Genomic DNA, 16,964 nt, shown 5'->3' on the forward strand with positions numbered 1-16,964 from the left:
CAACATTTTCTGATTCATTCATTCATTCATTCTGTTCTTCTCGAAGCGTTCATTAACAAATAAAAATAATAAAAAATATTGAGTTAAATCGTTAAGCAATAAAAAAATCAACCATTTCACGATCAAATCCTTAACGCTTATGTGTACTTGAATACGTATTTCTATACTTGTCCTTTTTCTAATCCACCGTAAAAAACAGCGAAAAATTAAACTAAACTAAAAAATGCCAAACTAAACGCAGAATTTCCGAGAGCGTGTTCAGTAAATTGAGATCGTTAACCATAAAAATGAGACAACTTCATTTTCCAATGCACTGACAAGGGGCACTTTCGTTTAAGTCGAATAGAGAATATTTATACGAAATATTTGAGAAGTTATCGATTTATACGTGAGCGGACTTTACAGCGGCACGTTCCAATTTTGAGATGATAACATCGGCCCCTTGCATGTGCGATGAAATTGAAATTTTATATTGCAACACAATGATATATAATTTACAATAAGAATTATTCTGAAATTCAGGGTTATATTTTAGTTATTTATTTAAAAATTCGATGGGCACATTGTATATCTCCTTATACGGTTCAGAACTTTTCAAAATCACGGAAGGTTTTCAGAATCAAAGCTATTTAAAAACGCCTCACAGTGAAACTGTGGATTTAAGAATAGAACTTTCTTTAACTTGAGTAATATTTGTTCTACATTTATCCAAAGCTATGAGACAATACCAAGATTTTCGAGTTTTAGGGGAGAGCTAAAAGCTTTTGAAATTTTGACAATTAGGAACAATTCAACGCTTTTCGCAAAGAAACTTCAAGAAATTTAGTTATAAATTATTAATTTAATAATCTAAGGTGTTGAAGTTTGTTAATTTGATCTTTATCTTTTTTTTTACTGAAAAACTAAATATATCTGACAAAACCTTGAACGTTTTTAAAGATTCGAATATAATAAGGAGGATATATCAATGTACCAACTGGTTCAGCGTATCATTTCGCTCAATGACCAGTGCGAATAGCTGCATCTGGTATATGATTTATTTTCGTAGTACGATATGTATCTACAGCGCACAGACTGGTACTGTTCTTTAGTATAATAATATAATACTTTTATATATTGATACTGCTTAGGTATACTTGTAATTTTACCGGTATTCGGCAAGTATTAGCCCCGACTGTCCGAGTTTCAGTTTCGTGAACTTATTTTAATATTTTATTCTTCCGTAGGCACTGTCTTAAAGCGTTCATAGAATAAGCCCAATTCCAATCGTTCATCCAAACACGCAGAATTGAGCATTTCTGGTTCGATAGTCTTAAGTTAGAGTAGTATTGCGGAAGTTATTGAGACATCGTTCGATAAAATTAACACTTCGAACGCGTAACACTTGAGCTTTTACATTCGAAATGTAATTATTGCGTTGATGACTGATTCGGACTCAAATTACAAGCTTAAAGACAATATTTTCGCACCGAATATTATGAAACTGTCCGCTCTGTTAGTTTCGGTGTTGATCAGCGCATCATCATGGGCCTCATCTTCTTCTTCTCTTTCTTCTTTCCGTCTTTGGCCTCCGCGTCTTTGTTCTGCTCCGCTTGCACTTTGGCCGGGTTGTCTTCGTCCGGCGTCCGGCACAATTTGCAGTCAATGAGGAACGACGCGAGGAGAGGCATTCTCCATTTGCCCTTGCTTTTGGGCTTGGACATTCCGAAGATCAGGAACTTGAAATATCCCATTCGGATAGGCGTGACGGTGAAGATGACGCGCTTGTCCGAATCCTCTCGCTGGATGGTGCCCTTGACGTCCATCTCCATGCCATCCGCGTCGAAAAGCTGCATCGTAATGACCATGTGCTCGTTGTACTCCATGGTCAACTTTCGTCTCCCTCCCCACGTCGCGATGACTGGTCCCGAGTGGTTGATGAGCTTCATCTGAACGGAGAAAAGTGAGCCCATTAAACATCAATTTCACGAAATTTACACGAGCGATTAAAAGGCTTAAACAGCCAAATCCCAAATCGACTTGGAGGGTATAGGTAAAATTACTTAATCGCAGCTTTCGAGTCTGGTTCGCAAAACACGTTGCGTTTTTGTTCACACGCCTCACAAACAGTTGACCAGATTTCGCGCGATAAAGGAAGTTACTAGGAATTCTTAAATAAACTGCCTTAATTGCTACAAAATATGACAACTTGCCACAAGAAAGTTATAAAATATTAATATTATCAAAATATTCTTATTCTATAAATATTATGGACTTGTGAACAAAAGAATGTGCACGAAACTTATTAGATTTACGTATTTTAATCTATGACTCGGACAGAAAAACAGGCCGTTCTAGAAAACCTGACCAAGAAAAGCTTTTCTGTGTTCAAATATATTTTGTGGAAATTTTTTCTTAACACGGTAAACTCGCTTTTCGACTCGTGTTGGTCAATATAGTCTTGCAAAAATGTTGGCTCGTGTGAATCGATATTTAGTCTTAAGGAAGTCTTTCAATTGTAAACGATTATCCTACACGTAAGAATATTTTGGTATAATTTAGTTTAATGCAAGGGTTCGAATGCGTTGTTAATTAATGAAAAAATCCGTTAAAAAAATCTCTAAAAACCAAGAAAATCATTTATACTTGTGTGCATATTTTTCCAGTTTTGTGATAATTTGCCGTAGCGCGTGCTTTGGAGGCCGTAAGGTTCAACTCCACGTTAAAATCGTTGAAATTACAATTATTATAATTATATTATATATTAATAGGCGTTTATTAAAAGGTGGATAAAAATGGCGATCCACCCTGCAAAATTTTAATTTATATGAAAGACCAATAATAAACTACTATTTTGTTACACGTCGTCGGAAAAGTAGACGATTTTAAACCGAAAACACGAAACTACGCAAGACAGGAAATTCGTCTCCATATCAATTCAAATTTCCATTTGCGAAAAGAATATTTTCTATCTGGCTAATGAAAAAGTTTTTTCTGCGTTCAATAGTGGTGATAAATGGGAAGATTTCATCATATTTTAGTGCAACCTCATCTACAGCCTACTTTTGATTTGATATGAGGCCAGCCCCGTGAGGGACTCCTTAAGTAAATTTGATACCAACTTAATCCACAGTTGGCTTTCCAGGACGATTGATTTGCGAATAACGTATTTCATCTAACAAAATGTAAACCTAAAGTAGAAGTTTCTTCAGAGATAGAGGCAATAAATATTATCGCTTCCTTTTTTTATTTGATACCCCTTTATTAAGATAAAATCTGATCATACTATTAAAATTTGAAATTAAGAGTACAGCTTACGTACTCGTATAATACTGAGACGCGTCTTACCTTGTAGTCAAAGAAGGTTTGCGTGGGTCCCCAAGGGATTTCGTTGACGGGGTAAGGCTGCAGGTACTTGCGCGCTCGTATGCAATCGAGAAAGAAGATAACAACATTATGCAAACTAGTGTCGTTTCTCATTTCTCTCTCCGATTTGGCGTAAATCTTGAGATAGTACGTTCCTTCGACGGGTGGAATGACGGAGAACGATCCAACCAGACGGTCTTCTTTCAATTGGCAGAACACGTAACTGTTCAAAGAAGAATTCTCCAGTTCGTCAGCCGGGTACAGTTTGAATTTGTATCGCATGGGCTCGTGCGAAGATAGTTTGATTTCCGTTTGGACTTTGAAGGTGACGGGATTCTGGGGTCTGGTTCGCACTTTGAGGCAATATTCGAAGAAGAACGGCGTTACTTTCGGCAGCGAATTGAATAGTTCGAGATCAACGGGTTTGTCAACCAGTTGCCACCTGCGCGCAACACGAAATCAATCGCTATTAGGGCATCATTCTTCTAACGATTAAAATTAAAAATTCTCACCTGGAGTAATTTTGCTCAACTTCGTCGTGGGGGAAATGCGTCCACACCATAATTTCCGGATCAGTCAGGAAGAAGTGTTCGTTAATTTTACGCTGAAACCTTCCAGTGTGATCCGTGTAACCTAAAACACGGTCATCCCAAATTAATAAAATGATTTGAAATGACCCACGAGTGAGATCATTACCAGTTCCCCAAGTAGTATCTATGAGTCTCCATGCTCCGAATATAAAAACAGCGTTCCACGCGTGCGTTATGTCTTCGCCGGGCTTAAAACAATGACCCGGGCGATAATCATAACCCTTCGCGAAACCATGTAGCTTTTTACATCTGATATCAGCGATTCTGCATTCGTAAAAATTAAGGTTTAGGCCAAAGGTTTCTTTTATTCAATTGAAAGGGTTGTTGGCGGTATAACTCACTTGCACATTTCGCTGAAGAGTTTGCAGTAGTCTTTGCACACGCCTTCTCCCCTCCGTAGAACTTCTTCCGCGGACATTTTTATTTCCATATACCTCCAATCGTAGGTTATGTTGTTGGCTATCCACTTGAAGAAGGCGCGCACTTTTTGGAGGTCGTTGACGCAAGGCGAGGTCAGGTACTGGACTAAGTTCTTCAGTGAAGATCTGGCTGACTCTGGGACCTAAGACCGAAAGAAGCATCATTATCATACTAGATTTATGGATTTGGTTTCATTCTTTGATTTATAATACTTAAAATTTTAGTCATTTGACATTTAAAATATCGTGGTCGTGTGGTCGTGGTTATTTGCTCAAAGAACTGGGCCATGAGAATACTGCGTTTTGATTAAATAATACGTAACTCATGCATAGGAAGCTTATAGAGGTCCCCTAAGATAATCAAAAATCAAAATGGGGTTATAATAATTACAGTATTTACCAAGTATCAAAAGTGAAAATTTCAGCCAGAGATTCCAACAGTAGACCGGTTTCGCCCTTTTGGGGCTCATCAGTACTGTGTAGGGCACTCTGATTGTTTATTAGTATTTACCAAGACCTTTTCTACTTGAATAGGGACTTAAAATTACTTATGAAAATAGGTTTTTGCTCTTCTACTTTACAATGCTACTCATTTCCAAGACTAGACAAATAGCGTGTTAGAAATTAATACGATTTAGGCCTGTTAACCTTGTCAAAAACCGGTAACACCGAGGATTCTTGGCAATAGTCAGAAATATTTTAAGGCCCTTTCCTTAAATCAGAAGGCTAACAAAATTATTCTCGACATTTTAATTTTTAAACTCACTATAATAAATTTCAGTATAAAATTTAAAAACTAACTCCCAAATGTTTTCGCCAATTTTAAATAAATGATCCTCATTTGTAGGATTTAGGGGGATATCTTGCCTACCCCCTGACACAGCCACTGTATCTTGGACCATGCGCAACACGTTAGTATATTTATTTAAAAATGTGTTATTGTGAATGTCACAAATAGAGGCAAAAAAACATTTTATCCGTTTTCAAAGTTTGTCGAGAAAAATTTTAAACGTTCACTATGTCAAACTGTAATTAGCACGGTCCGGAATGTTTACGTCGGCAATCTTCGCTGCATCAATATATTTTAAACTTGACCCAAACTAGATGGCGAGACTTATAGCTATCACGAAACTGGTAATTTCCCGGGTATCGGTTTTCTAGAATTCGCGAAATCTCCCACGAGCCAACTTCGTATTAGGGAAAAAAGCTTTGGCGTTTCCATGACAACGCGTTAGACTAAACGGCTGTTTTCCGTGCCAAGCATTGTTGGTTAAACTCTGGCGTGACTTAACTACCGCCTCGAGCTTAAACCCCTCCCCCGGCCCCTATTGATTGACATTCAAAAATATTTTTCCACGTATAAACAGGCACGTGCAAATGTGCCAGAAAACACGAAAAAAGAAAACCAGTTCATTGTTAGGAAATGCGATCTACAAACATAACCGCGTTATATGTATTTTCTCATCAATTCTTTCCTTACAGACAAGCTTTGACATACGATTGATTCACGCTCGCTTTTGCATTAGTATATTGCATTTTCGTTTTTCAAGACTGATTAAATTGAGCTCAGTCATGGACGGATTTCCACAAACATATTGATTATAAGCTTACGTCTATAGTTTTTCAAGGAACTAAGACTTTAAGTCTTCGGGTTTTGCAATTTCTACAAAGTATTAGCTTAAAATTGAAATAAAATAATTAACAAATTTTGATGAAATTCTATTAAATTCTTAAAATGACCTTGATATTACGAAAACACCTATAAGAAGTTTAAAGAAAATCCCTTAAATGTTTATAGAAACGGTTCTTTACTAGAAATTATTCTATGGAATCTATAAAAACCTCTTAAATATTTCTAAAGATATTCTATAGACAATCTATGAAATCTTTACTAAATATTCTTAAGACGTTTTTCACAATTTATCTACTAACATTCTATATAACCGCTTTATAGAAATGTCTTTAGAAAGTTTTTATGAGGGCAGTGATTTCCTAATACGTTTTTATACGAAAAACGAAGCTGTACGGCAGTCTCTGAAAAACACTACGGTGCAGGCTTGGAATTCCCATAGATATATAATATTGTCAAAAATTATACTTTCCCCAATAAAATCCAAAGACCATACCAGGTCCTTCCAAGAGCTTTACATTTAAGTATGCTTCCTCTGTTCAGTAAGCTTTGATACGCGTTCGATCTGGTGTCGATTTTCGATGTCGGTTTCGCATATAAAGGCGGACTGTTTCCTAGACTCCCCATTGCGACATTCATATTTCATACGAATGCAGGAATTTATATTTAGATCAGAAATAAGTAAAGAAGTGGATATCGGAGAAATTTTAAGTGTTGCAAAAGAAAAGTCCATAATGTTCAGGGACTTCAATTAAATGAGACTTTTTATATATTAGATATATATATATATATATATATATATATATACATATAGTCGCAGAATATTATGGATTATATATATATATATATATATAATATATCGGTGAATAAATCAATTCTGTATTAGAATTTCGAATACTAAATAAATTGGTGTATTTCGATTTGGAGTTTTAAATTTAGTTTGCTGCTCTAAAATATTTCAAATCATCTAAAGGTTGAATAATTTAGACAAAAATATATCTAACCACTGAGTAACAGTTTTGCACACTGATGGGGATACTAAACATTTGTACTCCGCTTTTCGAATAATTGACTATTTGATCAGGAAAACATTTAACAGACCTATCCGTTTCAATTTGGAATTATTAGCTATAACCAAATTTTGTGCACGTATTTCTATGGTTCGGTATATGTGAAATATGAAAATAATTGGAGATACTTTTAGGGGTTTTTTCGGTGTGATACGAAATAACATTCTAAGGGTTTTCTTTGGAACCGCCACTTGATTTAAGGTACTATGACGAATTCGAACCCGCTTTGGTCGAATTCACGGCCACGTAATTTCTCGCCTTTCCAACAGTTACGACCAAACCTAATCTCGAATGCACACTTTGAGATTTCTGACGGTGGTCCGCCCCCTGCGCCTAAGATTACTTTCCCCTTCTAAATTCCCTTCCCCGGACAAGAGAAGGGTGAAGCGGGTACAAATTGGTGGGACCCGTGTTTGAACCAACGAGGCATACTTCTCAAGAACTACTCTCCGAAAAAGTATAGCCAGGGTTGCCACGGTACCTGGAAAACCTGGAAAAGTCAGGGAATTTGAATATGGGTATAAAAGTCAGGGAAAAGTCAGGGAATTTTAAAAATTAGTCTTAAAATCAGGGAAATGTCAGGAAATTCAATTTCGGTTGCGAATAGGAAACTTTTACTAGATTATAGGTTAAAATATACAAAATCTTGGCACAAAATAAGTCAGGGAAAATCTTTGGAGATGGTCAGGGAAAACTTGGAAAAGTCATCGAATTTGATTGTGAAAAAACTATGGCAACCCTGATAGCGATCTCCAGTAGTAAACGGTTTATCGAGGGCCAGCATTATTATTTTACTGGGGCCTGGCCCGCTCACTGCAGCTCTGAAGACCGTAGCACTTCCAAGATTTGATTTATTTTTAAATAAAACTTAGGAGGTTTTAAAACCACGTAATATCAGTCACTAAAAATTATTTCAACACATAATTAGTAATCCACCGTTGTAAAATTGAATTTTAACATTTATGACTTCAGTCATTGTTATACTGATGTCAAATGGCTATTGATTTTTTTATGGTACCTCAGCCACTTGGAACTCCACTCATAGGCTCCTAGCTCAATTACTGACTCTTTTAGCATAGCCCAATTTAATTTATTTAAAAAAAAAACATTTTTCAATTTCATCTAAATTGTTATTTTTCGGATTGTGTATTCAGAGTTGAATGGCTTTATGGCCTAGCAATTTAAGAAACTGAAACCCCAAGGCCATTCTGCGTGTTGATTCAAGGCCTAGAAAGAGCCTGGTCTAATGAATAATTTAATCAGTCTAAAGCACACAGAAATATATCCCTGGCTAAAGTAATATTTTGATCGATCAGGACTAGATCACGCAAAAATTATATTTTAAATTTCGTTATTGGTGCGGGCAGGAATCCATACCTCTACTTGGAATGCTTATCCTGCCGTATCGCGTATGGTAGGGTCACTCTGACGGCTTTGGCCCCGCCTTAGAGATAAAAAATCCCCTTTGCGCACGCTCCCCTCTCACGTTGTTGTTTGTTCAGTTTACATAGTGACGTCAAAAAAGCCGTCAGCCACATCGAGACGATAAGCATTCCCAGTAGAATTATGGATTCCTGGTGCGGGATATTCCCCTTTTGAAACCAATGGAGAAGGGCCGTCATGCATTGGAGAGAAAATTGTAGTGCACTGTTCTTAAGTTACTATAGATCAAGAAGGCCCTACTGCTATAAATGTTTCAAAAGGAGTATATAATATCATCTTATACAGAAGTCTCTATCTCGCTATTCTGCGAATGTCATTTCGTTGTGAAAAATAGAGCGAGCCAAATATTTTATATAGTGACTTACTAACACTATTACAATTTCAAAAATAAGTAAATATCTCTACGCAGTGTCATTTATACGTTTAACATTAGGCGTAGTAATACACGTGGTAAATACCGAGATTCGCGATTTGGAGGGAGACGTTGAAATTAAAACCAACTCAACTTTTATCCCAATTTTTCAATCTTTGGATGCCTTTTTAGTGGTTTTCTGCCAAAGTACCCTATATTTGTGTAACTTTGAGATGATAGAAATTATAACGCGGTATTTATAATTCCCAGTTTTTTAGAGAGCAAACGTATTAATCCTTTGTCCTGAGAAATTGTTAAGTCTAGATTAAGATCAATAGAAAGTAGGCCTTTATGAAAATTAATATGTTAATATTTGCCTTGATAAAAGTTAGGTTGTCCGTTTAATAATTTAGACCTCGACCTCAGTTATTTATTTCGTTGCCACTTGCAAGAGCGAATACCGCTCAATTGCCAACTAATGGCGTGACTTTATTTTACTTTCGTGTATCGTGACTTAAAAAAATTATTCCACTTAATCAATTGGAAGAGAACAACACTGCCAACATTGTTGGTATAAAATGGAATGAGTCAAATATTGGCGAAAAGATAGTGGGGGAATCATTAAAAATCCCAATAACATAATCTCAATAGAACCTTCAATAATTTTCTTTGCCAGTACAAGTACAAAGGTTTGACAGTAATAACACTTTTATCACGAATCTGGCAAACGTGAAAACCTAGATATGAGTGCGAAACCTTATGGATCAGTTACATTTTAAACCAGCTATTGCAAGAATATTTTATTTATATTTGGGAGAATGATTAATTAATTATCTTGAGACGATTTTCTAATTTATCTTCCCGTATAGGTTACATTAGCTATATACAAAAATATCGAAAATGAGTTTTAACCACCAGGCATGAGCTTGGTAGGTTTAAACCCTACCAACCCAAAATAACTGGTCAGAATCAAAATTTTAATAATCAAAGAATGGTCACAATTTTAAATCACAAATTGTAAATTATTTGGCCGGTTTAGCTAGGAATTTATAGAAGGGAAAAATTTCTAGGTAGGAAATAATCAATTTAATAATGTAGATTTTAATTGGGTAATTGGAGTAAAATGTGTCCGCTGTTGGGGAACACCTCTTATCTTGGAACAATAAGTCATCCGTCATTTAGAATTAATTGCAATGGCCTCCCAGAGTCCAAGAACAAAGAGAGAATTGCCTGTCTTACCTCACCCACGTGATGGTCGATGTCCTTGAAGACGGCCATGTTGGGAATCATTTCTCTTTTCTTGCAAGGAGGAGGTCTGGCGGCGAATTCAGGAGCTTCGTCGGTGATCGGATCATTGTCGGTTTGAACAGCAGAGTCCCTCTTCGGAACTTCGACAACTCGGTAAGACACTGAAACCGATGGCTCAGTCAACGAATCTTCAACGTCCTCTAATAACCTCGCTATGCTGTCGTGAATCGCAGCACCCTTTATGGTCATTTGGCCGTCTGTAAATAATAATCAACACGATGCTGTAACGCTAGACAAGTCTTCCAAAACAAGTCATCTCGCTATTGGTATCAATACAAACATATGTAACATATTCACTAGTAAGTATGCCTCTGTATTATAACATATCCATTAATTTCAAGCTGTTTAGAACAAAACAAAGAATCATTAGACTGAAAACCTTATTAGGTTTATATTCCTTATACATTTGAAAAGGTATATTATTCTACTTGACCAATCAAAAAGGCAATAGTTTATAGATTAAAGGTTAACGAAATCTCGCGAATCCCAGGTGCGAGATAAACTTGGCTTGCCAAAGAAATTTCTCGTGCTCTCAGACACGATGACGATGTGCCACTTCACTATGTTCCGTTTCCCGTCTAAAGATTCGTATAACGCGTATATCGTCATACGTTGGAAGTTACGCAATTTACGTCACAACTCTTGAAGAAGGTTGCATAAGGGCAGTTTGTTCATTCCATACTTCTAAGGGATTATGTTACATATGGTGTAAGTTAGACGTAAGCCTGTACTGTAAAAATCAAGAATTAAGATGTTTGAGTTAATACAAAAAGTTTTAAAAAAAATATTGTTTCAGCTTTTGCTTAAGGAATGAAAATGGATTTTTGAACGTAAACGACGTACTTTCTAATTCCTTTTCGATGTGAGCTATTGGTGAAGCGTCGATTGTGTCAAAAATATTGACGTCGGAATCAGCCGCATTCGCTGCCAGCGCTCTTGCAACCGGGTCCGTCTGAGCTTCGAAATCTGCTGTCGTTGGCAGTTCTAGGTAGTTTTTATTGTTGAGAAACATTTGTTTGTCCCTCTTGTAGCTAAGCGTTGGATCGGAAGACTGCACCTAATGAAACATACAATTTTCTAAGACTTTTTACACCAAAAATTAGGGTTTTAAAAGTGACATAAAAATAACATTTTATCTTAGGTAGTACAAGTGAACTTGCCGTGTATTAACTTTCAATACAGTTTTGGGTGAAGTTACGTTATATTTACTACGGAGGATCGAAATGTTTTGGACACGTTTTGGTTCGGTCTTTAGCGTAAGTGGTATTTCATATGTCTCAAAAATCATTCGGCGCCTATACTTATTAATTTTAGCCATCAGACTAGAGTGTAGGGCGCAATTAAGCTACTTATAATTGATTTGTATTATAAATGATAAAGACCTTGAACATTTCAAACCCAAATGGTAATTATTCAGTGCATGCTCGTAAAAGCTAGTTGTCAAGGCACCTACACTGGCTCACTAGAAATTAAATTCAGTAACAATTTGAAACATAGATAATTTAACAATTAACTTTCTAAGAAATGTAAGTTTTGGTAATTAAAGAATCACAACTTACTCGAAGGAGATTTTTGACATTCTTGAGCTCGGACTTGTCATTTGCTCCCCTTCTAGTAATGACAATTAAGTCGGTCTGTGTAAAGTGATCCGTTTTGCTGTTGACCACTTGAATCCCAATGTCGATGGTCACTTTGTTGGCCTGCTGCTTAATGTCCAAATGCATCATTCTGCGGCCCAACACCACGATATGGTGTTCCGTTTGCACGAGAACACTTTTCACGTCGTCGGTGGGCGTTTCAGTGGACTGGTGGGTTTGAGTCTCTACATCGGATATTAAGGGCCTTAAAGGCTGCATTGGGCTCTCGTCACTGCTGCAGGTTCCGGCGCTGCGTCTCCCGGGACGGCCGCCCGACGTCTTCGATTCTCGCTTACTCTTGCGACTTAGAAAGTTCTGATTGTCATCCAAGAGATCTTGAATGTCTTCCGTATAGGAAAAGGGTAAGTCCGTTTGAGTCGTCCTATCCACCAAATCCAATAAATTATCCACCTGCGAAACGAAGAACGATACCTTATTACATTTAACCACACTGTGATGATGGCAATTAGTTGGACGACTACTGGGATACATGTGTTTATTTCGACGACAATATTGGGATAATGTGTTTTATAGTTAGTCACCTATGGCAAGCATGTGTTTTTGGTCAGATGACTATTGGGATAATGAGTCTTTTGACTGAAGTAATTTCAAGTAAAGTGATTACGTAACTAATTATCGATTTAGAATAACCGAAAACCTTAAAAACTGTAAATGAGTGGTACAAACCTGAACTCCCTTTTCCAGTAGAATAACATCTGATGGTTTTTGATTAGAGACTTTGGTGCCATTATTGGAATTTGGGCTGATCCAAGCAATGTGCGGTAATATGACAGCTTTACTGAGCGGGGAAACGACGTGGCTTCCTTGTCTGCTGCTCCCGCAGCCCATGACCACTCGCCCCTCTCTGAGCCACTTTCAATTGTTTCAGCGACCTTCCACGCAATTCAGCCGATGTCTTGAAGAACAAAAGACACAATTCAAAGGATTATTTTAATTTTTAAATAGTATTGATTTCTACAATAAATTTTTAAGACAATATTTCAAAGAATAGTTTACCATTATATGAAAATAGCTTAAGCCCTATTAATAATATTGTAGATTTATTACATAATGTTAGTTTTATGATAAGTTTCACTTATTGAAAGTATAAAGTTTTGAGAAATTTTCATCAGTTTAATTCAGTTTACTGTATTTGATGATTTTTATCAAGTAATCAAAAATTTACATATTTTTAATTTGATATATTTAACATTACTGACAGAAATAAAGGAAGTTTTGAATCGACTTAATTCGAAAATTTAATACGTGACTCACTAAGGGCCAATTCGAAAATTCGAAATGTGTCTCGGTTCGCAACATTAAATTTTAAATTTGTCTATTACCAAAACCAAATAAAACCGTTCAGTCCATTTTTCATGAAATGTACGATTTTCATATATAAAATCCCGCGTTCCTTCAACTATTAGTAATACTTTAGCATGCGGCACTATATCGCGGACGCTACCAGCCTTCTCTAATACTTTTTTTATTCGGGATCGTAACGTGTGGGACAAATTCAGTCCACTCGTCCACCTGATTAATCAGGGCGAGGTATGTGTAACGGCCATGCTAACGGGGGGATACGTGGGGACAGGGTGGGAACACCCGTGGCGGAAGTATTCCGACCACCCGTTGGGGGATTGGTGGTCGTCCTCACATGGAAATCCACAAACTCTGCCTCCAAGACGCTTGGGATTACAGGAGTACGCCACTACTCCCGGCTCTCTAATATTTCTCTTATAATAGAGAAGGCAGTGCCAAGGAGGTAGCATACAGAGAAGCAGACGACGCGAGAAAAAAGTTTCCCAAACAGGTTGAGAAAAAAGGATTTTTTTTTATTATTCAGAGGGAAAATTCAAGGCTACGACGCTGCTGTTTTCTCTAAGGGAATGATAACATTACAAAATACATTATCGATTACTTTCGTGGGACGTATTTTATAACACGGCGGGTGGGAAGCGTGTTGGCCATCCCTGCGCTAAAATGAATACCTAGTTTTTTGTTAAAAGGGAATTGTCACCAAAACCAAAATTTACGAGGTATTTTTACAGAATGATAGAAAATATATTAATGATTATGTCCCTGAAATTTTATAGTTATTGGAAAAGTATTTAAAAAGTTACGCTACTTTTTCCGCAACCTACATCCAACCATGGAGAAAGAAGGGAAGGAGGTGTTTTGAAAAGGGAAACTCTCCCAGGCTCGTGATGTGAGCCTCCCACAAACGGGAGAATGGGGAGGGTTGAAAACGTGGGGAGCGCATCCTGGTAAAATCTCAACAGGCGGCCGATTTCGTCAGCTCGCGCCATCTAGTGCATCTAGCTGGAATTGTAAAACAAAAAATCGAGTGTAAACAAACATGGAGGATCGCGTAGTAGGATTTTATTAGGTATAATTTAATTAAAATATCTTTATAATGGGAAAATATTGTGTGTATAGAAGATGTAGGAATTACAAAACCGCTCATCAATCTCAAAGTCAGGAAATAAAATATTATCCTGTACCTAAACCAAAGAAAAACTTTGAAAAATGTATGTTATGGGTTAAAGCGATTAACAGAGTGGATATAAACACTCATTACGATGTTCTATCTTTCGTTGCATTGCTTTAGTATTTTTCTTACGAATACCAATTTTGAAATAATTTTGATCATTTGGCTCCATCGTTGTTATTATTTTAAAACGCGCTTTGTTTAGAAACCGAGGAGTCCGAGGACCGCGTGGAAAAAGCGTTAACACGAAATTCAAAAAAAAATTCGTTAAATAATTCTTCGGTAGGTGAAGAGAGGGCGCGAACAAATGTTTTCAATATGCTCACGTGATTTATTTTTACCAGGCTTCCCTCTTTTTTTTTATCCCCCTGCTCTCCCGCCTGTGGGAGTTATTTATTACGGGTAGGGAGCTAAAAGGACCGTACAAAACACCTCCTTCCCTTCTTTCTCCATGATCCAACGGCTCCAAAAATTTCAGAAATCGTGTTTGAACCTACGCGCAGCGCCAAAAGAATGAAGCGGCAAAAAATTTAGAAAGGGCGGCGTGTAAGGCATTTTAAAAACACGATAAACTACAATCTACGAATATAACTCGGTTAAAAAGCCAAGGAGAATGTCGTAGTAGACGACAGTTCCGACTGAAAAACGATAAAACCAGGGAAAATAATATTTCGTTCACGAGATAGCGCTGCAGGTAGGTTCAACCAAGCGGTTTGAGATTCTCGAGTCGGGGGGGGGGGGGATAAAACACGAAATTTGTTTGCTAATAACAAATAAAATACTGGAAATATTAACATGAATTTTTTTGTATAACCATTTTCGGACGTAATCTATCCATTTAAATGGTTATAAACCAATTTTAGGGTGGTGACAATTCCCCTTTTAAAGGAATTTCGGTTTCTTTTGAATTCCTTACAAGTTTTGCAAACAAACATACATACATTAATAATTTGAATGACATTTATCCGAATAACCCTATAAGGCATGAATTATAGCAGTGAACGAAACGGTACGTAAAGTTTAATATAAACAATTATTAAAATATACTTATTTTAATGTTAAATGGTACTTTTTCTATTAGTTCAATTTAATTAAAGATACGTGAAAAAGATCTATATCCAAAAAACGAGTGAAAATAGAAATAAGAACTTCAATTACGCAACATTCGTTTGATTTTATATGCAAAAAGCCAAAAATAGATTTAAGTTTTATTGAAGGTTAATATTATCAGCTCTTCGTGTCAACAAATTCATTTATTAATTAATTTTCATATATATTTAAGTTGACGATTAAATATAGCAATGGTAGTATTATGGAAAGCATCGTGAGGCATCGACCATGGACACTGTATCTCTAATCGGTCGGGAAAAGCTGTAGCTTCCAGCATACAAAATCACCTGCCGCCGCCACCGTCTCTCTGTAAAGGGGGGAGGTTCAAGAATTTTGAAAGTTTCGGGTTGTCAAGGCCATATTATTCGTCACGTGGTTGACAAAAGGTTCCGTTTGAAATGGGGGTTTACATACTTTCGAATGACCTTGACGGCCCTGCGAATCGAGTACGGCCGACTATTTCAGCTAATACGAAGTAGGACGCAAACGGACAGTGAGGGGGTACCTCTTTTATGCTGCTTTTCCCGTCCGGTTAGAGATACAGTGTCCATGCATCGACCAAGGCCGATTCGACACGGATCCGGTAACCTTCATTTTTCATTTTCGCGTTCTGAGGAAATTCCATCTACAGTACCGCCTAGAACAACGTTCACTAAGCGAGCGCTCGCTTAAAGCGAAGCGGGGGTCTGGCAGCAGCCCTAGCTCATTTTTCCTCCCCATAAGCGCCGCTTTAAGCGAGCGTTCGCTTAGTGAACGTTGTTCTAGGCGGTACTGTAGAATTGGAAAGCGAAGTCCTTTTCAAACGAGCCAACATTTTTATTCACACGTTCCACGAAGATCTCAACTTAGACCAAGAAAAAATTACTTTTCTAGAAAATAAACTTCTACAATTGTTAATTTGAAACTTTTCATTACTTAAATTGGGTGAGATTTGTAATAAAAATATTAATAATAAAAGCTTTCATTGAGATAGCCTTTACAGCATTACAATATGGTCTGAAATATAGTGATTTAGATTTGTCCAATCAAAATTATGCGTACGGAAATTGACGGAAAATAACTATCCTTCATGTTTGGGGCAAAAAAGCAAGTGCTCCATTTCAAAAATCGGCCAATGGCTGCGTTCAGTAACTCTCAACGAAGTATCTGAAAAATTATTTTCGTTGAGACCGATGCTAACGTGACGTAGGATCTTGTTGAAAGCTTTTTACGCTTGATCTAAATTTTGTAAAATATCGTCTGTCGTGGCGTCTGCAGCTAGCCTTACTCCGTTCTGTGACGTCACGCGACCGTTGAGCAACGGAAAAACCGGAAGTTTAAAAACCCGTTCAGTAAAAAACCACTGACCGTTTAGCTCAGCGCTGAGCGTTATTATAGTTACTGAACGCAGCCAATTATTATATTTTAATATTCGGAGCCAAGCAGTGGCGGATACAGAAAAAACTCAAGGGGGGGGGGGCGCTTAAAGACATCTTGAGCTATGAGTGTAATAACAAATCATCAAGTCACATGCAAAGCTTAAGCGTCAAGGGGGGGGGCTGCCCCCATTCCCCCCATATGTATCCGCCA

The 16,964-nt window shown here is 37.2% G+C and overlaps 1 protein-coding gene across 1 annotated transcript; it reads right to left on the reverse strand.

Moving 5' to 3' along the window:
* Positions 1-1,087: 1,087 nt before the first annotated feature.
* On the reverse strand, positions 1,088-12,643 carry LOC149951572 (uncharacterized). Its single transcript, XM_090169590.1, has 9 exons — positions 12,482-12,643; positions 11,717-12,205; positions 11,001-11,214; positions 10,089-10,354; positions 4,277-4,497; positions 4,042-4,199; positions 3,858-3,978; positions 3,328-3,787; positions 1,088-1,928 (listed from the first exon to the last, which is right to left on the reverse strand). Exons 1-9 carry the CDS (start codon positions 12,641-12,643, stop codon positions 1,512-1,514), a joined length of 2,508 nt encoding a protein of 835 aa, XP_090025716.1. The 3' UTR covers positions 1,088-1,511.
* Between the last annotated feature and the right edge of the window lie 4,321 nt (positions 12,644-16,964).

The sequence above is a fragment of the Leiobunum rupestre genome, chromosome 3 (genome assembly GCF_980474605.1).
Source record: "Leiobunum rupestre chromosome 3, qqLeiRupe1.1.hap1, whole genome shotgun sequence".
Taxonomy (NCBI): Eukaryota; Metazoa; Arthropoda; class Arachnida; order Opiliones; family Sclerosomatidae; genus Leiobunum; species Leiobunum rupestre.

Coding starts and splice junctions, on each gene's coding strand:
- LOC149951572 (XM_090169590.1), bottom strand. CDS start 12,643: ATGGGCTGCGGGAGCAGCAGACAAGGAAGCCACGTCGTTTCCCCGCTC. Junction 11,215..11,716: donor ATGTCAAAAATCTCCTTCGA/GTAAGTTGTGAT, acceptor ATGTTTCATTAG/GTGCAGTCTTCCGATCCAAC. Junction 4,498..10,088: donor TCGACCATCACGTGGGTGAG/GTAAGACAGGCA, acceptor TTTCGGTCTTAG/GTCCCAGAGTCAGCCAGATC.